The sequence below is a fragment of the Cygnus olor genome, chromosome 8 (genome assembly GCF_009769625.2).
Source record: "Cygnus olor isolate bCygOlo1 chromosome 8, bCygOlo1.pri.v2, whole genome shotgun sequence".
NCBI lineage: Eukaryota > Metazoa > Chordata > Aves > Anseriformes > Anatidae > Cygnus > Cygnus olor.
In genome coordinates, this window is record NC_049176.1 from 12,339,845 (window position 1) to 12,366,987 (window position 27,143).

At 48.6% G+C, this 27,143-nt stretch overlaps 1 protein-coding gene across 3 annotated transcripts in view; it reads left to right on the forward strand.

Annotated features, from left to right (window-relative positions):
- The first annotated feature begins 16,128 nt into the window (after nt 1-16,128).
- COP1 (COP1 E3 ubiquitin ligase) overlaps nt 16,129-27,143 on the forward strand; it is a 128,620-nt gene continuing 117,605 nt past the window's right edge. For 2 of the 3 annotated variants that reach the window (XM_040565092.1, XM_040565090.1), the window contains exons 1-4: nt 16,129-16,496; nt 21,944-22,003; nt 23,578-23,675; nt 24,919-24,995. In XM_040565092.1, the coding sequence (XP_040421026.1) occupies nt 16,144-16,496; nt 21,944-22,003; nt 23,578-23,675; nt 24,919-24,995 (588 nt within the window). In that variant the 5' untranslated portion in view covers nt 16,129-16,143. The remainder of the gene's footprint in view (nt 16,497-21,943; nt 22,004-23,577; nt 23,676-24,918; nt 24,996-27,143) is intronic. The other variant, XM_040565091.1, reaches the window with a different exon arrangement.

Genomic DNA, 27,143 nt, shown 5'->3' on the forward strand with positions numbered 1-27,143 from the left:
CTGCCAGGGGTGGCCAATGTCCTGGGCTGGTGGCCATGGCCTGTGCCGGTCGGAGGGGTGCTGGAAGGCAAGGTTGTGCAGTCACCTCCCTTGGCAAAGGATGCTGCCCTTCTCCCTTGCCTTCTTCTTCTCCAGAAATGATGGCAGGGGGACGTGGCGTAGCAGTCCCCAAGGGGCCGGAGGGATGCAGGTTCGTAGCCGAGTGCTGAGCGACACTGGTTGTGCTGCAGGTGTGTGGCCAGGGGGGTTCCTCAATTAACAAAGGGCATTTCAGACATCTTTTAGATCCTCAAAAGCAATCATAGGGCTTAATTTAGATGCGCCCCGCTTGGAGAGCTAAGTCACACTGGCATCTCCTGTTTACGTATGAACAATCAAAGTGATTTATTCATCTGTCTAAAGCACGGTTGCTCTTTGACCGTCCATCCATTATGCTTATCTCCCTGTCCTAGTTAGGAGCCGAGCAATACATCTTGCCCGCCCTAATGCACGCCAAACGACTCTGCACCGCGCGGGCTCCGCCGGGGCAGACGGTGCGGGCACGGCTCCCCACGGCACAAACCCAGCTGCGATGACGCCGGCCCGAGCTGGATGCCCACCATCACCCTCCCGGAGGATTAGGATTCGGGATCCGAGGCTGGGCTTTAAGCCGTCTGCAGCCATAACTGGGCCAGGAGCTCACGGTGGCATGCGATGGGCGCCTCGGAGGAGCCCACCCGTGCGGACCCCACGCATGCGTGAGGAGCGCATGTGCATGGCGGAGCCGCGCCGCCCCGTTTAACCCAGGCTTCTTTCTCCTCATTGAATTGCAAAAGCGGCGCGGTGCCGGAGCGGCGTGTTCTCATTCATTATTGAAAGAACAGGCTGCTCCGGGGCCACACTGGCACACGGGAGAGGCAGCTCCTTGCTCCCTCTCGCCCCAGAGGAGAGGAAGGTGGGATGCTCAGAAAGTACCGTGCCACCTCTCTTGTCACCTTCTGCTGGGGGCAAGCGGCTGAGACAGGCTGAAGGTGCCTGGAGGCCCCCTGCTTGTACCAGGCAGATGCCCAGCAGGAGAAATGGGGTCCCTGCACCCCTTCCCCATCCTGGACTTGATGGGCTGGTGAGGGATGCAGCCGTGGATGGGACCACCCCTATGCTCAGTCCTGTGGGGGCATGGAGGGTGCCCAGACCCAGGGACAGGGCGCAGGGAGGACAGGTACGCTTACAGCACTCTGGTGGGCAGGTCCAGCCAAGAGAGTCACCTCCACCAGCTCAAACAAGCTGCAAGGGCATCGTGCTCCCCCCAGGAACCAGGGAGCGGTGCACACCTGGAGGAGGTTGCAAGCATGGTCCCATCAGGAGCCTTTTCATGGGGCTTCTGCTTGGGGCGGCATTAAGGGCACTCTTCAAGGGCTCATTAAGGGCTGTTGCCAAAATTCCCCATCCCCTGATGAAGCGCAGGGCGTTACAGCTTTCCAAAGAGGTTCAGGAAGGCTGTTTGGGCACAGGCAAAGCAAATGTCATCCCTTCGGCCTTTCTTGGAAATAGCTGACCCAATGTGGCTGAAATTTTCCAGAGTTCAGGCTGAGGCAAACCTCTGGCAGATGATTTCTGCCTAAACGGTTGTGCCTTGGGCGCTGTTCTAAGCAATGGGAAACACAGCCCTATAATGGGAAGTATTGGGTAACCTCAGCAACAAGCAGCATTATCTGCCCTGCCTACAATAAAATAATTAATTCTCATTAAGTTGCCCTTTGAAGAGCGCTTCCAGACTGAAAGAAAAAAAAAAAAAAAACAAGACAAGAAGAAAGCAATGGAATTAGCCAGCCCCCTCCGGACTTGGATCACTCCAGATCTGCACAGCAGCATCTGGCAGAGCGTGGGGAGGTGTGAAGTGCCGAGCCTGGGAGAGCTCCAAGCTCACCGACAAACAGAGAGGGGTTTTGGCCACAGCCGCCTCCGCACGGGATCACCGATGGCAGAGTGATTTCAGGGGAAGCTCCCAGAGGAGAAGCAGAGGGTGGCACGAGGAGGGCACTGACCCTACTGAAAAACACCGTCCTGAGAGGGGGAAGAAAACAAGGTTGAGGTGAGCCAGTCAACAGCAGACCCAGGAAGAGCTTCAGTCCCAAATCACACTCGGCCATTTACAAGTTTTGGAGTGGTTTGATTGATTTTTCTTTTTCTGTCTTTCCCCCTGTGTGGCTTTGAATTCAGGCAAGAGGCAGGCAGAAACAACGCTGGGGGAAAAGAAAACCTCTTCTTGCAGCACCCGAGGCCCCCTTTTCATTTTTGCAATGTAGGCAAGCGATGCTCTTGCACCAGAATCCTCTGTAGCATTGGTGAACAGGGTTTGCTGCCCATCTGAAAGCAGGAGCAAACAAAATTTTAATGGAGATGGAGGCACCGAGCCCCACTGCCGTCAGCACCAGGCACAGGGCTGCCAACAGAGCAGTTGCCACATCCCAGCTCTTTATCGCTTCTGCTCCCCTTTTCTTTCCCCTTCTCGACTCATTTTGAGCCCCGACCTGCTGTCTTCTGGAAAGTGCTCGCTGGGTTGTGCAAAAGGATCTCCCAGCTTTGACAAATTTAGCTTGGTTTGGTGTCAGATGGCTGCGTCCGCAAGCCGTGGTGACTTGGTAGCTGGTGCAAGCCTGGTGGCACTCGCCGCTTGCTCGGAAAGGAGCCCACCAGCCAAAAAGGTGCTTTTGTGCAGTGGAACTGTTTGCACAGAGCTGGAGTCAAGCAATGAAATATTCATAGGACACTAAAGCAGTGGGCTCACTGGCTGCCTTCTTATGGGAATTCAATAATACTGGAGACAGCCTTAATTCAATATTCAGAAAGCCTCTTTCTCTCTCCATCTCCCGGCTGTCTCTTTGGGTTCAGAGATCTTTTCGGAAACCTCCCTTCTGCACGCTGGATCCATTAGCAGAGAGCAGCAGAGAGGAGGAATGGGGGGAGAAGGAGGGGAAAGGCAAGGATGGGGACTACACGCGGGACCTCTGGGTCTCCGAGCTGCCTCATGGTGCTTTGCTGGATGGCCTGGGCCAGCCCTCCCTAAAAGCATGTCTGCGTTGGCTTTGGGGCCGGACCCAAACCTGTGCTCAGGGCTGAGCCAGGAAAGTCCTCCAGGGGCTGTTAACACACCAGTGGGGCGCTCGGGATGCCCTGAGCCGTGCGTTTTTGGAGGCTGGGAACATGTCCTTGGTAGGCAGGGCTAACCACGGGCCCTGTCCTGCTGCCCACGGGGACAGAGGTGGATCTGTGAGCTGAAATGAGAAGACAAGCAGGGACTGACCACCTGCAGGGCAGCATGGAGCAGCAACCAGCTTGTCACCTCTAGCTCAGGACTGTGATGCCCTATAGGTGTTGCAGTGAAGGGGAGGTATAGAAGAGCAGCAGCTCTCCAGGCACTTAGGGCTGGGTTTTTAAGTTGTTTCTTTTTTTTTTTTTTTTTCCCTCATAGGGTCCTTCCCAGAGAGCATTTAAAATTAAATGATTTACTCCACGATGCACTGGTTATTTGGTTTCTTCTGGCATCTCCCTGTCACGAATGCCCTCGAGAAGATCGATTTCGACCTTCAGAAAACCTCGCTATTAGCATTTGATCTTGTCAACCTCTTTTTATAGTCGCTCTCAAAGCTCAGCAGCAGCAGCTCGATGGCTATCTGCCACGCATGCAGATGCCAGCTGGCGGGGGCAGCGTCTTGTCCCCCCACTGAAGACTGGCACAGCACCACCGATACAAAGGGTGCACAGAAACCGGGGGAGAGATGGGAGGGTAGGGGGCTGAGCACGGCTCCGAGGTGCTGCCCACCCCTGAGACACGGTGGGAGCACTCTGGGAAAACAAGAGATGTACAAGCTGCTTCACTTTCCACTGGAAAGAATATATTAAAAAATAAAATAAAATAAATAAAATCTTTTTTGTCCCTTACTCTGGCATCTCCAGGCCTGACCTTGATCAAGCAAACGCATTGAAGATGCTCTTTCCCCCTGTTGATATTTTATAGATTCTTGTTCTGGCTGTGTTTGGGTTTTATTCTATTTTTTTAAGACTTTCTGGCAAATTGTCAGTCCCACAGATGACGGCTTGGAGCAGATCTCCCTGTCTGCTTGGAGCAGGTGCAGATCTCCGCGTGGGGTCCCAGGGAGCTCTCCCCATCCCTGCTGGGTGCTCTGGGTGCTCCCAGTCCCATCGTGCTGCGATGCCCCCTTCCCACCCCAGCACCCCTCTCCTCTCCGCGGCTGGGAGCCAGGCCGATGGCTGGGCCACGTCCCCACAGGACATGGGGTCCTCCTGCTCCCAAAATGCCCGGTACAGCCTGGAGCCCCCTGGTCCATGGGGACCCCCGGGGAAGCTCACAGCAGGCTGTGCTGTTTGGCTGCTTCTCCTGAGCAGCTCTGTTTAGCTCCTACTACAATTTACAAATCCCCTTAGATTTGCTCTTTACAGCAGCATCCTTCCGGAGAGCCCCGTGTCTCAGATACAGCACGGCGAACCACAAGGAACAGCAGACCACAGCCCCACCGTGAATATAAATAAACACGCCGTGCCACAGCACTATGCGTGTCGGGGCTGGGGGTAAGGCAGGGGTTTTACCCTGCCTCTCTCCGGAGGCAGCTCTTTATCCATCAGAAAACAAGTTGCTTTGGGATGAACAGGACCGAGTTTGGCTTTCTCCAGATTTCGAATCTCCGGTTCCCTGTTTCGGTCAGAGCTCCAGGCTAGGCTTTTTCCATACTTGTGGTGTTTCCCGTTTCACGCATACATCAGGGTGTCTTTGACAGCAGCTGTGTCCCACGGAGCATGCTGGGGGCTGAGGGCAGAGACGTGTACCGAAGCTTCACTTTGGAGAACGGGTTATAAGCCATGGCTAAACGGGGCCACGGGGGAGGCTGAGCAAGGACGGGGCATTGCGTCTCCATCACAGTGCCCTACACTTTGCCTTGACCCCATCCTTCTCAAGGACAGCCTGAAACACCTGGGGGTCTCCCTTTGCCCTAAATTCCTGTTGTTCCAGTGGTGCCTGGGACAGCAGCGGGTGGAGGGCCGGCTCTGCTCCCCCTCGTCCCCCAGCTGCCCCCAGCTTCTCCTTCCATCATCTGGGTGGAGGCCAGTGAGCCTCCAAAGAGGACCTCTGTGAGGGATAACACTGCTGATGGATGTTGCCTGTCTGCGTGAATTGTCTGCCAGTAGGTCAAGAATTACTCAGATGTGTCTGTTATTCCAAATTATTCACTGATTCACGCGGCAGCTTACGCAGGAGCTCCTTGATTAGATTCCTCAATATCGAACGCCCCGGCTCTTCGGCCTGACCTTCTCGGCCACGTAAGCCTCCGGGCCATAAAGCATCCTTATCCAAAATCTTGACCTCATGTTTAATTTTATCACCGTTGACGTTAACGGAGGTTGGTTAAACTTAAGCGCACGCTGGATGTTTCAGCTTTCCTGTATCGGGGCCTCGGGACATTTCCCATCGCTGACTGATGACCTGAATTCAGAGATGCCTTTTCCCTGGCTTTGATGGGCTTCAGCTTGGCACGCACGCAATTCCTGGAATCAGTTTTCCACCACAGATGATCGTGAATCAATCATTTGCTTTCTGAACGTGTTCCACAGAATTCCCTCAGCTTTCAACACGCTGGCACCTTTCCTACCAGAAAATGAGTTGGCTCAACAGTTCTTGGGAGAGCAACCACCCCGAGAACTGTTCCCGCTTGGGAACAAAGGGATTTCAACACTTGAAGTGAACTTTTATGGGATGACCTTTTTCAGAGCTTCCCCACCTTTGCTGAAAACCAGTCTCAACCAAAATGTGCTCATGGGCAGAGGGTGGCTGAGCAGAAAGTGTTTACGAGGGTTGTCTGTGGACAGCGGTGAGCCCAGGGTGGTCTAGGGAAAACTTTTACACATTCACCAGACCCTTGGGTATCCGATCTTCCCTGGACTACTCTATGGAAAATCTCTACAACACCCGGGATGAATTCATCTCACCTCACACGAGGTATCTGGCAGGTTGGTTGTCTAAACCGAGCAAAACATCCAGGCTCTGTCTTTGGTCAGTGAAGAGATGAGAAGGAGTTCAGAGGTTAATTTATCCCAGGTATTTGAGGAAACTGGCTAAGACAGCACGAATCACTCTCAAACATCTGCTTGATCATCCCTTTGGCAATTGAGGGATCTCAGATGACAGCTTTTGCTGCCACAACTAGTTTTGGGATGGTCGAAGCTAGTTAAAGGGCATCCTGCAACTTCACAAATCTCTCACGCCGCCCGAACACCCCAGTCTCGGGGTGGCTGCTCGAGGAGGGGTGAAAGCCAGACGGTGGGAGAGGAGCATGCTTGCAACGAGGAACAAATCATCTTTGCCTATCCGTTTAATTGTTGAATGCTGCCTCTCTCCCCAAACTATTCGTGAGTAGATGGCAACTTTCTCTAATTTAATCATTAGCCCTAATTATTCAATCCGTCTCTCCTATTAATAACACGCAGTCAGCAGACTGACAGTAAGCAGCTCTGTGCAATTATTTTGCTGGGTGAGGTTGGAAACATGAGCCGTGCCAGGTATTTCTGCTGGGGCACAGATTGCACGGAGCATCTCTGCCTGCCGGCCGCGTGGATACGGAAGCCTAGAACTGCATTTCTGGTGTGAATGCCCCTGTTTGCAAAGTGAACACGTGCCAAAAAGCTGCTGGTTCCCAGACTCAAAGGCATTTGTGTGAATATCTGTGAAAAGGGAATACAAAGAAGGACCGAAGCTAATATATTTTAAATAGCTCAATAAATCATCGGTCTTGGTTTTGCAGGAGACAGCTTTCCTCAGGTTCACCGTGTGCCCACACATTAAGTTACAGTGGGAATTTGCCACCTGAAACTAAGGGTGATTCATGGCGAGGGTATATAAGAAGTACCCAATATTTAATTAGCGTGATGTTAATCAGCTACATCATAATCCCCTTCCTCCAGCCACACCAAGACCCACTTCAGTAGCATGTGAAGCCTCTGTCTTTCTCTCCCTGTGCTATGGGGCAAGGATCCTGGACATCACCAAGCCACAGGCGAGTTACTTATGGCTAAGCAGCTTTAAGGCCATTTTTGAGGCTGCAGCCTTATATTTCAGCAGGGAACAAACAGAGATCTCCTTTATGCACGTACAGAACTAAATTTAAAGCCCCATGAGGCAGAACCGACCGCTCGTGGGCATGCCCTTGTCCCCTGAAAGAGGTGGCTGCTGCTCCAGCTGAGGAGTTCGCTCCAGACAGAAATCCTTGCAAGGGGAACGCATCGACTTCTGGTGGGGAGAGCTCTCTGGTTTTAAATTCACTCGAAATGCAGAGTTTATTCAATTATCAGCCATCTAGAGAACGAAACGTGGCTTCAGTCCAAATACCGAACGGGCAGGGGAGAAGATGACAGCCAGGTTAACCCTTCGTTTTCCCTCTGGCTGGAAGAGGGTGGGCAGCGGGATGGCACCGAGCGATCCTGCACGTCCGCATGGTGTGGTGCCGAGGCTAAAGCTATCGGCTCACAGAAAGGGCTTTTACCCTGGCCGTGCCTAGGAGGGCAGGTGGAAAAAACTCGGTTTGATGTGGTACCCGAGGGGAGGATGCTCTGTTCACAAGCCCCCTTTTGTAAGGGGACCCCATGGAGCACAAAGGGCCCTCTGTCCTCAGGGGAGACCCACGGCTGGAAAAAAACAAAGAGAGACACCGGGAAAGCGTCTGGTTCATTATTCCTCTCTGAAAAGCTCTCCAGCGTCAGGCTTTTTGAAGGAAGACTCTGGGCGAGGAGGGGGGTGTGGATTAGGACTGAAACTCATTGGAAGAGGCAAGGAGAGGGGGGAAGCGTGTGGCGGTGGGGCTGGTGAGATGCGGACCCTCGCCAAATGCCCCGGGAGAGTCTCAGACAGGGGCTGGCAGCGGTGACCGCGTGCCAGTGCGGGAGGCTCAAAAAAGTCCCAGAAAAAGGCCTTTTGCCTTCCTCTACAGCATGAAGGCTTTGGGGGAACTGCTCCCACAGAGGCTGCCTTTGTGTGAGCCGATCGGACCAGGGGTGCAGGGAGCATTTCCCCTGCTGGGAAATAATCCCAACTGAGCGTGGTGGGCAGCAGCAAGCCCACCCCAGGGAGCGCTGTGCTCCACGTCCCGGCCAGCTCAGCACCAGGGGAGCACAGCTCCAGCACCCGGAGCTGCTCAGCCTCCTGCCCCCCTTGGGGTGCTTTTTTCACACCACCGTTTTCGCTGGGGCTGCGCAGCCACTCTGGGGAGCAGCAGGATGCTGGATAGGAATCTAACACCAAACAGCACTGCCTTTTTTTCCAGCTCCACGTCCGTTGCATGGATGCAATTTCTGCTGGGTCTCCAGTCCCGGGCAGGGAAGGGCTTGCTGGCTGTGCTGGTACCCGAGGCAGGAGCCCTGGCAGCTCTTTTGCCCGGGCTGAGCTTGCCCTCTGATGGCAAAGCCCGGTAGTGAGAGCAAGCCGGTCCTTCGGCACCCACCCGCACCCCTAGGCTCGGGGGGAGCCTTCCCATCGCCAGGGAGCCCCCCCAGTGCTGCTGCTGCGCGGGCATCCTCGGTGTCGGAGCTCACCCAGGGAGCAGGGGGAAGCCAGCAGCTTTCGCCAGCCACCCGCCAGCCTGCCCAAAGCCAGCAGCTGCTGGCTCACACGAGCCCTGCCATCGCCCCGGCTGCACTGGGTGCTGCTAGGAGGGTCCCTCGGGCACCCCAGCCATGGGTCAGGCCCCCAGCCCACCCGGGAGCAGCAGAAGATGGAGGCAGGGCTGGGGAGCAGACCCCACACCCAGCCAGAAGACAGGACAAGTGGTGGACGCAAGCACAGCTCAGAGCAGGAGGAGAGGCCCAGACCCGACCCTAAATACATCCCCAGCCAGTGGGTGCGTGGGTGCAGGTTCTAGGTGGGGCTGTTCAGGGCAATTGAGGCTTTTTGGTGCCCTCGGGTTCCTAGCGTGACACGAGAGGCAGAGCTGAACCTCCCCCTATTTCTCTGCTGAATGTCAGCCCCCAGGGATGCACCCCCGCAATGACAGAGCTCTGGGCTGCTCCAGCTTCAAGGAAATCCACTTGTAAAGCAGGCACTGCACAAGGGTAGAGCTCCCCTCCATGCACACACTTGGGAAGAGATGTAGGGGACTCACTGCTGCCCATCTTTCTCCCCCCTTTTCAGAATGAAGTGCCATGTGCATGTGCCTGGGCACTCCGGGGTCAGAGAAGAAAAGTGCAAGGGTGGTGAAAACTGCAGAGCTCTTAGGACAATTTTTCTCACCACATGCATCACTTTGCTTCCTACTTCAAGGAGGAGATGCGCCAGGGACTGCCTTGCACCCAGCACTGGCTTTGGGCAATGAAGAATAGCACACTGACAGAGGGAAAAGCTCAGTTTGGCAACTGGGCAGCGTGAAATTTCCCAGGCTGGAAACCTTCAGCAGGTCGGTGTGTCACCCCCTGACATGCCCTTGGTGGCAGCTGCCTTCCGTAGAAGGGGAAACTTTTCGTAACCCGTTGGTCTGTACCAGGAGGATCGATCCTGGTGAATGACAGTGGACTGGAACATATTCAGCCCGGTCAGCCCTGGCACGGTCATTCGACAGGCTCCAAAATGCCAAGATTTGAAATAGATTTCTGCATATGAGTTTCAGTTCCTGATTTTTTGAAAACTTACAGCAACTTAAGCCACGCACACAATTCTTTAAAAACACCACTGAGCCCCGTGGCTTAGGCAAGCACCAGACCTTGGCAGCTGGGACCACGCGGAGATGTCAACTTCAAACCATGAAGTAAGTCCTCACAGGAGGTAACAGGAAGGCAGATGATTTTGCTGTCCATAACATAATGGAGAAGGTTCACAGGAGATAGCAGCACACGGTAATGCTCAAAAAACAATTGCAAGCCACTAAATTGACCTGTTCTACATCATAAGGGCATACAAACTACATCATTGTCGATTATATTTTGTGGGAAAGAAATCAACCTGGGCAGAGATGTCAAATTCGTTTTTATTAAAACAATTAGTACAGTTACAGAGGGAATGCATTTGGTCATGGATGTATTTAGGCACGGTGTGCTAGCTGAGAGTTGGAGCGATAGCAGGGGCTGCACTGGGCCAGATTCGGGGGGCTCAGTTGGGAGCAGGCACGATGGATAAGGAATCCTCACGCTGCTCGAGGACCAGCACGCTCCGGCAGGGCTGCAGCATCCCAAGACAGACCCAGGGCTGCTCAACTCGAGGACGGGCCAAGCCTGTGTGAGAGAGAAACCTGCAGCAGCCCTGCTTACACTGAGCGGTGGGCAGAGGCTTAGTTAATGTTTCCTGGAAAGCCCACTCGTTGAATGCAAGGTCAAAGACTCTCAGCAAAGGTACGTCCCATAAGGCAACCTTCACCCTACCCCTGGGCACGCGCATTTCAACGCGGTGTTTAGTAATAAGATACTATCTGTTTGTTTTTCCCCTTGTAAAAGAGATTTCAAAATTCTGAGCAGTGAATTGAGTGTTTCTGCTCCGGTAGGTCAGAAATGAAGTCAGGCTCCCCGGCAGCTTCGCCTCAGCCCGCACACGTGGAAGCAGAGTCGCACGTGCATTGCTGGTCAGGTCTCTGCAGCGCCCAGGAACCTTGGAGACAGCATTTCAGTATCACAGGAGAACCACCAAGTGTTTTTAACCTCATTTTAGCTCAGCCAAATCAAACCCCACTTCAGAAGACCTGAACGGTCCAGCTGGCAGCCAAGAGATGACACCTTTCCCAGATAACCACTTTTTATTTTCTTTAAACGATCAGAGCTGCTCAAATGCAGCAGTAAATGTTAATATTTTACTTTGCTGGTTCTTTATTTCTGAAAATGATGCTTAAACCGCTTTTGCTCAAAATGTCTGCACTAGCTTGGAGTTAGGTTGAGGCTAATGCACAAATTTCTCCTGGGAGTGGCAAAGGTGTTGTTATAAAGCATTGAAAAAACCCTATTTTTAAATAACACTGTATAATCCTAACTATAACAGACGTCACTAAGCACCCTCCCTCCCAGCAATATTTGATTCTGCACTTTTAAAACAGAAAGGAAATTTAAAAGAAAAAATCCAATACTGCCCGTCCACCGTGCCCTCCAGATCCCTACTCCTCTGTAGCTGGCTTCAGGAATTAAAGTTTGGAGATGTGTGTCCTGGTTTCTCCCGGTAAGCAGAGGAGGGAGTGTGCCTAACGGGTAGGAACTGGGTCTCTTGGACAGCCGTGCTGCAGGTTTGCTTTAGGAGAAGTTGCTGACAGCCTAATTTTCAGATTTATGGAGCAGTAAGGGTTGCCATTGACTCTGTAACCAGGTGATGAATCTGTCCATGCTTCATTTTTTTCAGCTAGAAAATGAGAGAAATGGCATTTCTGTCACTGGCTAGCTGGGAGGTTAATGCAATGATTATTAATAAGGCTCTCTAATGACCTCTGGAGCAGCAATTCCCAAGCCTGATGGCAGCTCCTAGCAGGGGCTGCAGTGCACCTGAACAGGGTAACGGCCCTGGTGGAAATTAGGCGGCAGCCACAGGCTCTGCAACGGGAGCAGAAGTAATTTTCCTAATGAGTCACCGGCAGTCAGGAGCAGAGCCGGGGACTTGAATGTTGCTTCCCCAAACACCTGGCCAGCGTTGCTCTGCACGGAAGGAGTTGCAGGCTCCCTGGTGTCCTTCATGATTCCTGCAGCCGTGCCAGCAGTGGGTATCATGGCTGCAGCAGCCTGTTGCACAAGGAAATAGATCTGCAGATATAAAAGTCACAAAGTGGGGCTTATAATGAGCGGGATTTATGTACCCAGAAAAGCAGAACCTACATTGCTATTAAGGTTCACTCACCTATAGACACAACTTTTCTGCTCCTTCCTATGTCAGGGCTAGTGCGTCACCCCTGCCCGTGCAGGATAAGAACCAGAACGTTGCTGTTCAGGACATGGTCAGTGATTGCCTTTGGAGGGTGGACAATGTGGTAAAATAAGAGCATGTTCCTACAGCCAGTTTTCCAAAATGTACGCCTATTAGAAACACCAGTTTTGTTGTGCAAAGTAATCACTAAGGCAGATAGAGGCAGCTTATCCTGGGGTAACTGAGCTGTTTTCAGTCTAGGTTTCAGGGCACTGAGTGATGGGCTGGGTACGAGGCACTTGCCTTGCTGTGCTCCACACACCTTTGAAGGTACAGACACGTTTATCTCCTTTAAGAGGAGATACAAACGTAACACCCAGGTTAAGTGAGGAAACAGAGTGATTCTTTGGGACAGGTTTGAACAGGACCCCAGGAAGAACGTAGTACACGGGGTGCAGAGATCCCCACTCTCCTCTGCACTGAACCCAGCACAAGTTTTGCTCCCAAATGGGATCCCAGCCACTGGGCAATGTAAGCAATGGGCATGCAGCTTGCTGCAGGGAACAGAAAAATCTCTTACAGCTGATCTATTGTTTCACTCCTGTACCCCTGCCACTGAGCCTAATAACTGTTGTCAATATTTGGACTGTAGCAAATTAATTTAGTGCTCATTTTGTGCTAACAGGGACTTGACGATAGCTGGCATGCCACTGTTCCAGCTGTGGTGAGCTTTAAAGCTGTGAACATTAAAACTGTGTCCTTTATCCTGCTACAACGCACAGGTATCTCTAAGAAGTAGCATGTAATCTTCCCTTAGGCTGCATACATTGAGCTTGAAACTGGTAATGCAAGGTAACCCTGGGAAGGAAAGGTCTCTGGTGGTTAGCAGAAGCCAGAGGCTGTTCAGTATTCATCTGGGCAGTGCAGAAAAGGTCTTTGCTTCAGGGGCCTCTGGGAGTTCATAATGATATCCTGAAGCTCAGGTATTAGGGAGTTGGTCTTTCGATGCCGAAGGTGCTGAGTGCCACACTCACCACTAGGCCTGCAGGTGGAGGTGGTGCAGGGAAGGCCGGTTATACAGAGGCCTCGGAGGGGAAATATCTGACCCTTAAAAGCTTTTACCTGGGCCGCTTTTTCCTCCCTGGAGCACAGCCAATAATACTAAGTATCAAAAAATTGCATGGCTTTTAAAAGACCAGCCAATATTTCAGTATGTATGAAGCGCATAGACAAACTATTGCCTATCCTAGTGCTTACTAAAACTTTGTTTTTCCCTGGAAAATTTAATAGTCCATTGCAGATACTCATCCATAAAGCTTGTGGTCACTCTGGAAGACAAGGAATTGTTGCTTTCCTTTCTTTTAGCAAAAGGAAATGTGATGCACACAGATGTCTAGTCAGGCTCAAAGAAAGATATTTTGGCACTTGTCTTTAGCCTCCACTGAAATCAGTGGGAATCGATGTGTTTCAGTGTCTTTGTGGGATTAGTCCTGAGACTTGCCAGTCAGAAGGCTATTTATAGAAACAAGGGGACAGAATCTTTGGCTCACCCACCCAAAAACAAACAAACAAAACCCACAATAACTATAAAAGGAAACTTCAATAGTAGCAACAAAGGGTTAAAAATCATGGGAGTGACTGTAATGGCAGATGTCATCTTGTAAAGGTGAGACTGCTGATCCAGATCTTAAAGAAAAATTGCTCTGACTTCCCAGACTCTTTCTTTTTTTTTTTTTTTTTTTTTTTTTCTTCCCTCAACATTAGCAGTAAACACAAAAGCAAATGCCCAGCTGCATTTGGGGAGATCAGAGATTGCACTCCACAGCTGTCCCTGCACATCAGCACTCCCCTGGCAAAACAAGAGCTGGGTTTCACTGCACTCCCTTTGGGAGATGCAGAATCTGGCCAGCCCTGCCACACACACCAGAGACATTTGACCAACACTGCCTACCTGAAGCCACCTTTTTCTCTCAGACCAGTTTTACCAGCTCTCATACTGGTTTTGCAGACAACTGAAGGTGCACTCTGCTGCCTGCACTGGGAGGAGTGCTGCAGAGCTGATCTCTCTGGGCGTTTTCCCATACCTGGGTTTAGGATTACCATCCTCGGGGAATGCCCTTGAGTTTCTCCAGCTGCCTCAAAATCTCTTTAACCCTAGACAGGGAAAGCTGATGGCAGACAATACAGTTACTCAATGCAAAGCAGGCAATACACCTCTACAGGTCGTTTGAAGAGAAATGAAACAACTGGTATCTTTCTGCAGTACGTCTGGCCAAGCTGAGAAGCAGGCAAGTGCTGTTTCATGAAGCCCTCTGCCTTCTGGTTGTCTCATGGAATCCTGGGTCTGGAGGAGACGTTTCCCTTGACACACAAAGCATCTTTGGGGCATCATTCATTATTGCTTTATGCATTAACTTTCTGGAACTTTATGGAAGCGGTCTGCCCTTGCTTCCGTAAAACCAGGGGTTACCAGCTTCTCGTAGGGAAACTGGCACATCCCCTCAGCCTGGTCAGTGGGATTATCAATCTCCTGGGCAGAAAGTAGGCTCAAGCCCAGCATAAACTGCTAACTCATTACCAGGCACAATGCCTTTCTGTGGGGCTGGACAACATTCAGTTGTTGTAGAAAACCTCAGCAGAGCAGAGAACTGTGAGTGATAGCATCCCATGAGATACAGGTGGCTCCTTCCTCATCCTTGAAGCTTCTCCAGTGATGGATGCTTGGGGTGGACAGGGAGCGTCCTCAAGGGACAACATGACAACCTTGCTCCTCAGCACTGTAACAAAGACATGGTAGCTGGGAACACCTCATTGCTTTTTTCAGCCATCCTCTGCACTTTCCAACCTCTCCCCCACAAAAAGCCAGAGGGGTGGCTGCTTTCACCCCACGCTTTCCTCGCCAGCGCTCCCTGTTTCCCAGCTGCACCTCCATGATGTGTCCCCTTCCCCACAGCCAGGGCCAGCCTCCTGCCCCATGGGGCTTTCGCTGCACCCAGGGAGGGGGACAACAGGATGGACCCAGGCCGTGGGGGGCCACTCGCGAACTGGGGGAACCCGCCCACAGGATATGGTCTGCAAATTTAAAGGTCATTCTTAAATGGTTATCAGAGAGGCAATGAACAATCCAGAAAGGTAGCATTTTGTGAGGCAAAAAATAAATCACATGGCTCGGAGAGCTTTGCGTATTGCGATCTTTTTTGATGGTGTAACAGATAGGAGAGGTAGGTGACACCGCACCTTGAGTGCTGTGTTCAGTTTTGGGCCCCTTACTATAAGAAGGACATTTTAGGCTCTGGAGCGTGTCCAGAGAAGGGCTATGAAGCTGGTGAAGGGCCTCGAATATGAGTTCTGTGAGGAGCGGCTGAGGGAACTGGGGTTGTTTGGTCTGGAGAAGAAGAGGCTCAGAGGAGACCTTATTGCTCTCTGTACCTACCTGAAAGGAAGGTGTGGGGAGCTGGGGGTCAGCCTCTTCTCACAGGTAACCAGGGATAGGACTAGAGGGAATGGCCTCAAGTTGCAGCAGTGGAGGTTCAGGTTGGAAATGAGGAGACATTTCTTCTCAGAAAGAGCAGTCAGGCATTGGGACAGGTTGCCCAGGGAGGTGGTGGAGTCACCATCACTGGGAATGATTAAGGAGAGGTTGGACGTGGTGCTTAGGGACATGGTTTAGTGGGTGACATTGGTGGTAGCATGGTGGTTGGAGCTGATGATCTTGGAGGTCTTTTCCAACCGTAATGATTCTATGGTTCTATGGACTGCCCCGAGTGGTGTGGGTGTCAAGCATCGACCACCACGGGCTGAGGACAAGCAACGGAGCAGGAGGCGAAATGGCGGAGGGCAGGAGACCCCCGCCCGCCTCCACGGCGGAGGGGGGACTCTGAACCCCGCTGCCCGTCCCGGCAGAGCCGCGGCTCGGCAGGGGTGTGGGGGGGTGGAGGGCTCCGCAGACACCGCCCGGGGGCAGCGCCGAGCGCGGGGCGGCTCCGCGGGGAGACTCCGCCGCCAGCCCCGAGCCCGCTCCGCCCTGAGGGCAGCCGGAGCCCGCCCCGCCGCGGGCGGCGCATGCGCGGCGCCGTGTGTCCGCCTGTCAATAAAGCTTGAACAAGCGCCGGGCCGGGGCGCTCGGGCGGGCGTGTTTTGTCGGGGGGTTATTTTTTTTTCCTCCTTTTTTTTTTTTTATTATTATTTTTTTTTGAACGAACTTTATCGTTCCGCTGGCGCCGCCCGCTCGCCCGGCGATGCGCTGAGGCCGCCGCCGCCGCCGCGCTCGGCCCCGCTCCGCCCGGCCCGGCCTCGGCATGTCGGGCAGCCGCCAGCCGCCGCACCCCGCCGCGCCGCCCGCCGCCGCCTCCTCCTCCTCCTCCTCCTCCTCCTCCTCCTCTTCCTCCGCGGCCATGGCGCCCGGCTCGTCCTCCTCGGGCGGCTCGGCGCCGCGGCCTGTGCTGGTGGCGGCTGCCGTGTCGGGCTCGGGCGCGGCGGTGGCGGCGGGCGCGGGGCTGGCCCGGCTGGCGGCGGCGGCGCGGCCCGGAGGAGGAGGAGGAGGAGGAGGAGGCTCCTCGGCGAGCGGCGGCAGCAGGAAGAGGCCGCTGCTCACCCCGCTCTGCAACGGGCTCATCAACTCCTACGAGGACAAGAGCAACGATTTCGTGTGGTGAGCGGGTTGGGGGGGGGGGGATATCGCGACAGCGCGGGGCGCGCGGCGGTGGTAAGGGGAGCCCTGCTGGCACCCGGCTTGCTGAGGGGCAAGGGTTGCTCCCTGGCTCGGCTGTGCCCCCAGAAAAGGCTCTCCCTGCCTAGGAACAAAGCCAGGCCGCCCCCAGAAGGGCCCCGTGGCTGCACAGCTCGTGGGGTGCCCCAGCAGGGCCCCGCCATGCTCACTGCTGTCCCGTCAGGTGCCCTCTTTTCCAAGGTAGCGTGGGGGTAAGAGCAGCTGTCACCTCCCCGAGGCGAGGTGGCCCTTCTGGAGGTAAGCACAGGGCTCCTGCTGCCCCGTTTAGGGGTTGTGCCCATCCAGGTGGGATGTGAGGTTTGTGGCTGTTGATCCTGACAGAGCCAGCAAAACCTGCATGGGCTTTGCTGGGAAAGGTCGGCTGGCGTGACATAACAGTAGTGTTTGTGTCAGCCTCGCACCTAAAACCAGATGGGTAGGAAAGTTCTGCAATGATGAGATACAGGTTTGTCTCGCATCCCTTCACGTGTTGTCCTTCTAACATTTGGCCCAAGCTGTAAGTCTTAATTGGAAATGCCCCTTTGGCAGGTGTGGGGGAGCGAGGCTTGCCGCAGGCTCTGCTTTGAGAACTAGTTGGTAATGCTGGGTTTTAAAGAGGGCCTATTGCTAATGGCTTTCAAATCTTCCTACATAAGGAGTAGGTTTGGCTTTTATAGCTGGCTGGATGTACTAAAATGTGAGAACAGAAAGTTGGGGTAAGTGTTCACAGCTGAGAGGTGAACCGTGATGATGAGATACTGGAGACAAGCGTGGGTTAGAGGAAAGTCGTGCATCTGAAGGAACACATAAAACAAGAGGAAAAGAAACGGACCACAGCTGGCAGGGTGGCCTTCTCTGGATGTGCTGACTTCCAGGTGAGGGTCAGATGTTTGGCATCTCTGCAGGACAGGCATTGTAGCAAAATCCTGCAGACACAATCCTATAGCTTTGTAAGCGATCTGGCAAGGTAGATAGGAAATATCGCTGTTACTAAAGTGAGAACCTGAAGCTGCTGAAAAGTTAGTGGCAGGAAAACCAGCAACTACTGGCTAGTAATAAGGAGTAATTTCTGATCATTACTTCTCACTATGGGTAGTGGTTTGCTCTGTAGCAGAGTTGGGGTGAGTGCACGTCCCTGATCAGCTGGGGTCCTGCTCTGAGTGCCAGGCCGTGTTAGGTGTGTTAAAAGGCACTTGTTATGGGAGATGGCTGTGTTGCTGTTGCTCACGGATTTTCTGGTTGTGTTCTTGCTCCTTTGCTCCCACTGCTGTAATGCTCCAGCAGGGCTGGTCTGCAACCATCGCTCCCTGTCCCTTTCTAGTTAGCTTTTGCTCTGTGTTTGTTGTCTGTTGTAGACATGAACGTGTTTGAAGGGAAGTGAAGTCAAGTCCATGTCAGTAAGCTTGTTGGACAGTTGAAATATTTTGCATTGGTTCAAAAAGCAGAGTTTCTTACTGTTTTTTGTACAGGTAAATGCTTCAAGGAGAGTGTGTAATGAGTTGTTTTCTCCTCATCCAGGAGTACTGCTGGCTGAACTAAGTGAGAAGGAAAAATCAGCTGAGTAGTAATCAAGGCAAAATGTCTTTTCCTGTCCCCCTCTTGGTATTTATAGGAGAGGCATGCTGGGTGTACTTAAGTGCAGGTCAGAACCTTTAAGAGCAAGTGATAATTATAGTTAACTTACCTGGGTTCCTCACTGCCGTGTGTTTCTGTGGGCTGTAGGGCTTGTTCTTGTTTATATTAACAGTAGATTCAAATTATAGTACTTATCTTTTTTTCAGGTAGCAATACAGTTATGTAGTACAGAAATAAAAGCTCAGCTGGCAACTGTGGAGTTCTGAGCAATGTCCAGTAAGACGGGTGCATGTGTGAGGGTTTAAATAATTGATTTAAACAAGCTTTGGCTGTCTCGGTCTGAGAGGCAGAAGCTTTCTGTGTGCCATTTTTCCATAAGGATGCTGTCAAGCCACTGCCAGCTGCAGGGAGGGGAGCGTTTGATTTTTCTGCACACGGGCTGTGAGTTACTGCTAGCTGCAGCTGTAAAGTCAGCGGCAGATCCTGCCTATACCAGGCTGAAGTTGGGAAAGAAAAGAGAAGTTTGGGTGAGTTGTGTGTGCGAAGGGGCATGTGGAAATACTGTAAATAGTGTGCGCAACCTGCCTGCCTGTCATCCGAAAATGCCCTCTCAGCACTGTGAGGCTGAGGCTTTAACCCAAATGTTGGCATACCTTGCTAGGCTGGGTTGTGAAATGTTTAGCAAGTGTATGCTCAGGAGTTTGTACACGGGTGCTGTTTGTAGTACGTTTCAGCATCTGCCTGGAAGCGTGGCATGCCCGACCAGGAAAGTGTGTGTGTCTGACTTACTTGGCAACTGCATGGTGGTAAGGGAAACTTTTTGTGCCTCTTCATGCAGGCTGTGGAGGTTGAAGGCAGACTGTGCTGCTTCTGCAGCCAGGCCTTTCTGCAGTTGCCTGGAGAGTGCCTGTCTGAAAGGGAATCCTCTAATTGGAGGATTTCCTCCTCTCCAGCAGTGTAATTGCCTACGGTTTTCCCAAGCCTTACCTTAACCCTCCCAATTAATGGTTCACTAAACCTTTCTAAAACCAGTTACGATCTGCTTTGCTTCCCAGATGGAGGGGATCATACTGCAGGCTGACTTGTCAGAGGCTGTTTTGTATCAGTGCTTGTTTCTGAGCTCTTTCATAAATAAGAACATGTGGGAAAGAGTATGTGGCATACAGACCTGGAGAGGTACAGCCAACTTACCTGGGTGTGGGAAGCACTGTTTGCTACACTTAAAGGTAGACTCGTGAGTCTTTAAAACCAGGTCTTTTTTTAGGTGCTTACTTGTTAATGGTGGTGCCAGACATGGACAGAGTACGTTTGTATGTTTGTGATCTGGTAAGTTCCTTTAATAAGGACTGCCTCAAACTGACTGTGGAGGTCACAAACTAAAACAATGTTATCCTAAACAGCTGTTCATGACAGTTTTATAATCTGAAACAATGATAACTCCATAATCTATTGTTGTGTTAGAGCTTTGTACTGATCAGATAGCAATGGCAGTGCTCGTTTAACTGGTCACACTCTGAGGAAATGACAGAGCTTGGAGTCAGTCCTGCTCTCTTCTTAGACCCAAGAAGAACAGAACACGAGGGAGAAGCTGTAAGCAGGTCCTGTTTGGTGTGGAACAGAAGGAAGTACGAAATGTACTCGAATTTCATAGTGACCACTTCCACCAGATGTTCAGGTAGCTGAGGTTGACAAAAGCACTCTTGAAATACTCTGAGAACAGCTGGCAAAATGGAGAGGCAAGTAATTGGTTAAAACAAAAATGTATGATATCTGCCCTGATGTCTCAACCATGGAGAAAGAAAATACCTGATAAGCCTTAGCAGTTTAGAGAGTGATGGACAAGTAACTGTTGAGTAAATAAGGTATTGGTATCTGGTAAGGCACAGTGAAATCTATGGCTTGCTGAAGTACTTTGCATCTTTTTACACGGCTCTGCTGCTTAAGGCTCTCAAGTAGAGAATAAGAGCTACCTCGTGCATAGGAGCCTTGATGTCACCATAGCTGTGCTGCTCAGCTTCGGCACATGCTGCAGGCTGCAGTATGGTTCAAGTTCCTGCCTCTGGCCTCTCATCTGTTCTTAACCTTCCCTCTGCTAGACTCAAAACAAATGGCACACAGCAACTCGTGTAATAGCCAGCTTGGCTTTGATAGGTATTGAGACATCAGTCTTGTTTCCGTTTGTAAATCAGTCAGCGTTTTGAGGTGAAACTGTTCTTAATGGAAACTTCAGGCTCTGTTGAACGACCCTGGTGCTGAGTGGCTATTTTTGTGGGCTCTGATTGCTTTTTCTCAGCTGTTTCGACTCTTGTCACTTCTCCAGTCAAGCTGGTATGGAGAAGAATAAGTTTGGAAACGGGTCTTGGGTAGCTGTGGTGTCAGGAGGACATCTTCCTTGTTTAGCTCTGATGTGCCACATTCGACTGCAGCCAGAACAGCATTACAGTCTTGTTGGTCCTTAGTGCACTGCCTGCAAGAAATGCAGAAGTGTACTGGAAAAAACACACCTGACCCCATAGAAAGCAGCAGTTTTTAGCATCTCTGGGGAGTGGGGCTGTGTTATGTGGCATGATTAGAAGAAGGCAGAGAAGTTTAGCTCTTCATCACCAGTGGGGGAGAAACCAGCCTCAGATGTTCACACAACCACAAGTCTTCCTCTTACTGATGTGTCCTTGTGGGCCAAGCTGTTGAGAACTTATTCTAATGAAAAAGTGCCTTGAAATAGAATTTCGTTTCAGAAACAGTGACTTGAACCCCTTATGTTGGGGCTACTCAAGACAAAGGATTTGCAGAAAAGGACCTGCTGGGGAAGAGAGGGGCAGGTGGTCGTTAATTATTTTTGTGCCTTCTTTTGGGGAGCAATTGGTGTGCGGTGGCTTGGTTGGTTCAAAGAATAATGTTCCGGTTTGATTTGTTTGCTTCTAAGTCATGTTTATGTAGTTGTGCTGGGATGTCGAAGACAACCTGATTTGTGTGTCAGGGTGGGCAAACTCTTTGCGGCATCTGTGTTTCCCAGTTTGGTCACTATGATGGGGATTGAGTCAGCAGAGGCCGCAGCTTCATCTCCAAATACTTTTTTTTAAGCCTGCAGAGGTGTCTCCTCCTCCTTCCTATGTCTAAATGCCTAACGGGGTCTCACAAATATTGGTGTTCTCTCAAAAGAGCGATGAGATGTGGGAGTGACTTCTCAGGAGTGTTGGTGATGGGCCTCTCAGCCTGTAGGGGAGAAACTGAGGTGAAATCGCACCTGCCCAGCCAGTGATGTGGTCCGAGGTCAGGTGTCTTGAACTTAACTTTGGAGAAGATGGATGCTTTGCAAAAGCTGTTAGCAGTCCTGTAACAGCTGCACGTCCTTCTCCCATCAGCTCCCTGCCTGGTCCTTGGCAGTTATGAAGGCAGTTGATTATGAATGGCTATTGGCTGAAAAATGGGAGAATAAACTGATTTTGGCATCACTTATAAACACCTTGTGTCTGTTCACAATAAAAACAAATTTTTATGGTCAGTTTGAGACATAGTACAGATAGATAGGAGGTCCTTTGCTTGTCAGAGGTGCTCTGGCTTTGGGTGGTTTGCAGCTGTTGAAAGCTTCACCAGTGAAGGCTCACCTGGTTTCCAGTTGTAGCAAACTGCAGTATTGTTCCGAGGCCAAAGTGCCCTTGATTGCCCTTTTGATCTTTATCCTGCCTAGCTGCTGTTGCACTTTTTTGTCCTCTTCTGCTTTACAAACAGAAAAGATTACCTATGAGTGATTGGGTAACTGTTTTGAATTAATACTTTTTTTTAACTTAAAAAGATGTCTTTGATTTTGTTTTCAGCCCCATCTGTTTTGATATGATTGAAGAAGCCTACATGACGAAATGTGGACACAGCTTCTGGTAAGATCTTTGTATCACACAGTGCTGGTGACCTGACATCATTGTGAAACCCTTTCCTTGAGTTTTCTGCTACTTCTGTTTTCTGTCCCTGCACTGAAGAAATTGAAATCAAAATTTAAAAGGTGGTTACCAGTTAGACTAAAAGTCTATGAAGTGATAAAACCAAAACTTTGTGCCACCATATTATTTCGTCTGTAAAGCAATAAAATGGTCATAAACTGTTGGTAGCATTCCGTGCTCAGAGTCAGAGCAGTTTGCCAGCTTATTTCTCTGGGAAATGGAAGCTTTCTGTTACCACCTGAAGCAGTGGGTCCTGCTGTTACAGAGGTCATGGGAGCCAGTGCTGCTGTTGGGAGGTCTTCTCTTCTTTCGTGCAAGACCATACGGTTTGAAGTGGCTTGTACGTTGTCTAGGGTGATTCTATTAAACTTCAGAGAGGATATGCTTTAGGCTTGTTTCTTTCTTCTCCCCCTTGATATTTTTCTCTTTGCAAAATGTTTACTAGGCAGCTGTTGTATCAAATTGGCTCAAGGTTCACATTTTTTCAGTATGTTATCTCTGGTTGTCACAAGGAGCAAAAATCTTTCATGGAAACATACAAGAACCCTCTGGGGCAGGTGTACAGTTATCTGCTCCTCCTGATCTCAACTAGGGGTTGGAATAAATGTTGAACCATGAGGCTTTAATGTTTGGTGTATACCATACTCTTATGGTGTCTGTTAAGCAAAAACAAATCTCCCAACTTTTTCAAGAAGTAATATTTCAGTAGCATAAAACACCTTGAGCAACAGATTCAGTTAACTTTCAGAATGTTTTGACCTCTATATGTATACAGGTAAGATAACATCCGGTTTTATGTCCTATCTGTAACATTTTATGCTGTTGATCTGTAACACTTTTTAGAAAGTCCAAGATAAGAAGCATTCAAATAACTTTATTTAGGAAGAGCAGAGCAATGTTGTCAGATATCTTTTAGAAATTGACATCAAACTGGGCTCTTAGGGAGCAAGGTGCTTAAACTTAATGCTAAAGTGCATCTTGGAGTTACTCTGTCCCTCAAATAACCAACAGCTTAACATTGACTCTGGAGTGACTCGTATTAATAGCTGCTGAGAGGCAGGGGGGAAACATGAGATGCTGGTGAAGATACTTTGTCAGTGCTCGATTACCTGAAGCGCACGGTAGTTTTTAATGTCACTTGCAAAGTATTTGGCTAACCTGGAAAAGTTGCTTCTGAATAACAGTCTGTCTGGTAGCTCTGCGTGTGGAAGCGCGGCACGAATTCAAGATTCAAGCATGACTGAAGTATCCAAGTTGCCATAATCCTCAGTGAAATAAATGAGTAAAGTACTTAAATACCTTTTTGTAATCCTTGCCAAGAAGCTTCAGTTTTTTGCTGTAGCATGCTCCTAGTCAATATTGGAATGCTTTGACTCCACTAAGATCTCGACAACACAGCTGTTAGCTAGCAGTGCAAGTCAAGTACACATTATCTAAGGTTGATGCTATTTCCTTTGTCCTTATGTTTTTTTCTTCATGTTTATGTACTTTATCTTGTTGTGTTTTTTAAACAGCTATAAGTGTATTCACCAGAGCTTGGAAGACAATAACAGATGTCCCAAATGTAACTATGTTGTGGACAACATAGATCATCTTTATCCCAACTTCTTAGGTGAGCTTTAGGCGTGTTTTCGTAAGAAACATCTTTGTTGTGATGGAAGGCATGTATTTGTAAATTCATCCTATAAATAACCTGCTTGTGGATACTGAAGATAAAGTCCAAGCATCATCCCTTTGGTCAACTGTTTTCAAAAAAAAAAAGTGGATAGTAGTATAGGTTGTTACACTCCATTGTCTCTAGCAGTTTTATATATGCTGAGTTACAGTAGTGAGACTGACTTGCTGCTTTATGCATGCTATAAAAAGCAAAATGAAGATGTTTTATGGCGGCTTGAGATTTGAATCTCTGTTTACATTTTTTTCCCCTGCATTGTCTGTTTAATAATCAGGAACTTGTACTGTTTTCAAAGTATGAACACTGAAAGGGGGAGGCTGAATTACTTACGGTACTGCTTTGGTGACTACAGTGTGGTCCAAGTGATGTATGTGTGTAAATTACATAAAATATTCATACTCATATGCTATCCTAATTTATTGCTGCATAAGCAAAGAAGGGAAATGATCTTCACTGGAAATAGTTAAATACTGGGTTATGGGGAGAAAACATCAAAGAAAATGCATTGGAATGTGAAATACCAAAATTAAACTAATCTCGATTTCATGTGCTGGGATATCCATTTAATAATAGATTAAAAGCTATGGTAGCCAATGAATGCTTCAGAAACAGTCATCCTGATTTAGACCCAAGCATGTTGTGCAGAAGATGGTGCTGAGGCAAGTCTTGGAGGATGTATTAAAAAAAAAAAAAAGAGGTATACATATGAAGGGGTGAGCATATCCTGGTCTCTTTACAGTTTGTTAAACTGGTGTGAAATAACTGTAGCAAAAATAACTTAAGCAATGAATGTAGTGATTTAAAGGAGCAAGTTGTTATATTTGGCTGCACTTGTTCTCAGCCTGTAGTAAGTCTGTTAATGTTTCATCTCCTTCATACTCCTCTGTGATGTACATCTGCCTTAGAGCTAGAAAACCGTGGTACTTAAAAATAAATAAATGAACTGAAGCAATTTTGGGAATGTGTAGGCATTATATTTACTGTTTTTTTAAATCTCTATCCTTCACAAATTGTCCAAAGAAGAAATTGGTTAGAGAAGAATGGACAAAACTTCCTACTGTTTTAACTGCTAGTAAACTTACTGTGGAATTTGTAATAAAAATTAAAAATAGGGGTGCATTTCTCATACTTATTTTGAGAGCTCTAATTCAATCTCTTTTTACATCTGTTTTTTTTTCAGTCAATGAACTGATTCTTAAACAAAAACAGAGATCTGAGGAGAAAAGATTCAAACTGGACCATTCAGTGAGTAGCACCGTATGTTCCAACTTTCTTACTTTATATTTATTTAATGGTTTTATACAGCAATTGTTATTATGTGGCTTAATTTAGAAATTGTATCGTTGAGCTGTTGCATGAATTTGCTTTACGGGGGAATAATACCAATATCGGTGGCACTGTATCCATTCAACCTCGTTAATTCCACTTCTTCCTGCCAGCCGTTTTACAGGTAAAGGCAAGTTGTGTTAGTGTAACTAAATGTCATGCAATATATTGAATATAACCTGGGAAACTACCCTTAGAAGCACACTTGTTTAAAGGTAATAATCTTCATTCAGTGTTGGAAATTACAGCTACAATAAGTCTAATAAATGATCGTAAGTGCTACATGCTTGTCTGATCATGTGTGAGAAGTTACGTTCTACAGAGAAATGGAAGGATAATACCAACCACAAGAGGGAGAAGGATGTGTTTGGAGTACCGGTGTTCTGGCTCTGATCCCAGATAAAACTGCCTGGTTCTCTTCTAAACTTTGTGTCACGGAATCAGAGTGCGAATTAGCCTGAGCTGCATTCCTGGTTGAGGAGAACCCTGTACTGCAGCAGTGGATGCTCCTGTACATTAAGATCAAAAGGAGTATATGACATTAACCAGGAAACTTGCATAATAATTGTCTTCCTATGTCTGGTTTCCTTCCTGGGCTTCTATGTAAGTCATAAATAAGGATGCAAGGTAATACTGAAAATCACAGAGCACCTGTTTTTCTCAGTTTAAAAAATATAGCTCTATTGAAGTGTTATTAATTTAAGGACTGCATTGCAGAAAACTATGCTTTCAGTAGTTGTATGCTTTAGAAAAGAGCACTCTTTAAAGATTCATTCGTTTACTTGCAGTCAGTTCTATATTCAAGATAAAATGTAAAGGATTTAGTATCTCATTTAAAATGCATGCAGCTAACCTGAAGGCATGTACAATAACTTTTTGGAATTTGGTTCCACTTCCTCAGAGTGCACCTTTAAAAACTGTGCCTGTAGATGCATGGAAGTTAGATAACTGCAAGCAAATGGAAATCTACTGTGACCTTATTCCAAAAACTTGGGCCATCTCTTGGCAACAAATAAAAATACCAACATCTTCTAAAAAGAGCAGCTTTGCTGCTGTATGAGCTCCTTAATATGCATGCTTTCCTCTTGTACTACTCTTGATGTTAAGTGAAATTATTAAAGACATGTTACAGCAAATGAATCCTGTGTTAAGCACCATTTCTTGGCAAAGGATATGTCTCGTTAATTAAGAAATCACGTTAAGGCATCTCTGAAGCTTTCTGAATAGTGCAGTAGATTAATAAAATAATAGCGCTAGTCAGTAAAGATTGTTTTTTGGTCTCCTCAGTGATGGCAAGGGCAAGATTCACACCGTATATCAAACAAATGTATAGTAGTCTTGTCTGTACTGCAAGTGTCATTATAGAATCTGAGCTGTTATAGATATTTGAGTCTTTTTCTATACACTTCTCAATTTATTCAGACATTTTTCTCTTCAACCTTGTCTATTGAGCCTGACAAACATGTAAACAGTATTCCAATTGCTTTCCATTTCTGGAAGAATTTTTTTCAAGGTTAATATTTTGCCTCTTATTTTCCTTTTAAAATAATGTTCAACAAGTTTAACTTTTAATTCTGTATTTGTCCAAAACAAACTCCTTGTGGAGCAGTCCATCTCCCAAATCAAAAGAGAAATGTTCCTTTTTCATAAATCTGATGCTTATTCTCTCATTTCATTCTTATGAAAATGAAAGTATGCCCTGAAAGTTAAGTTGTGCTATTTAAAATTTTGTCTTAAATAGCATGTTGACTTGATTTAAAGTTACCTATTTTTTTCTAGTTGTTCCAGGTTGAAATTGAGCTGTTTTTTTGTCTGTGGTTTCCACAGGTTCCAAGTGTTGTGTAAAAAAAAAATAAAAAAATAAATAAATAAAATAATGTTCTGGATGAATGTTACATTCTTTGTCTTAATCTAGCCAATACAAATAGGTTATAACCTCTTAGAAATTGTCTGCTTTAGATTGGGTGGCATTTCTAGTTGCTTGCAAACTTAAATATCTTGATTTAGTGTCATAGCTTTAGAGGACAGGGTTTTTTGTTTCTTCTCATTTTTTTTAGAAGGCCTAAAGACCTTTCAGCT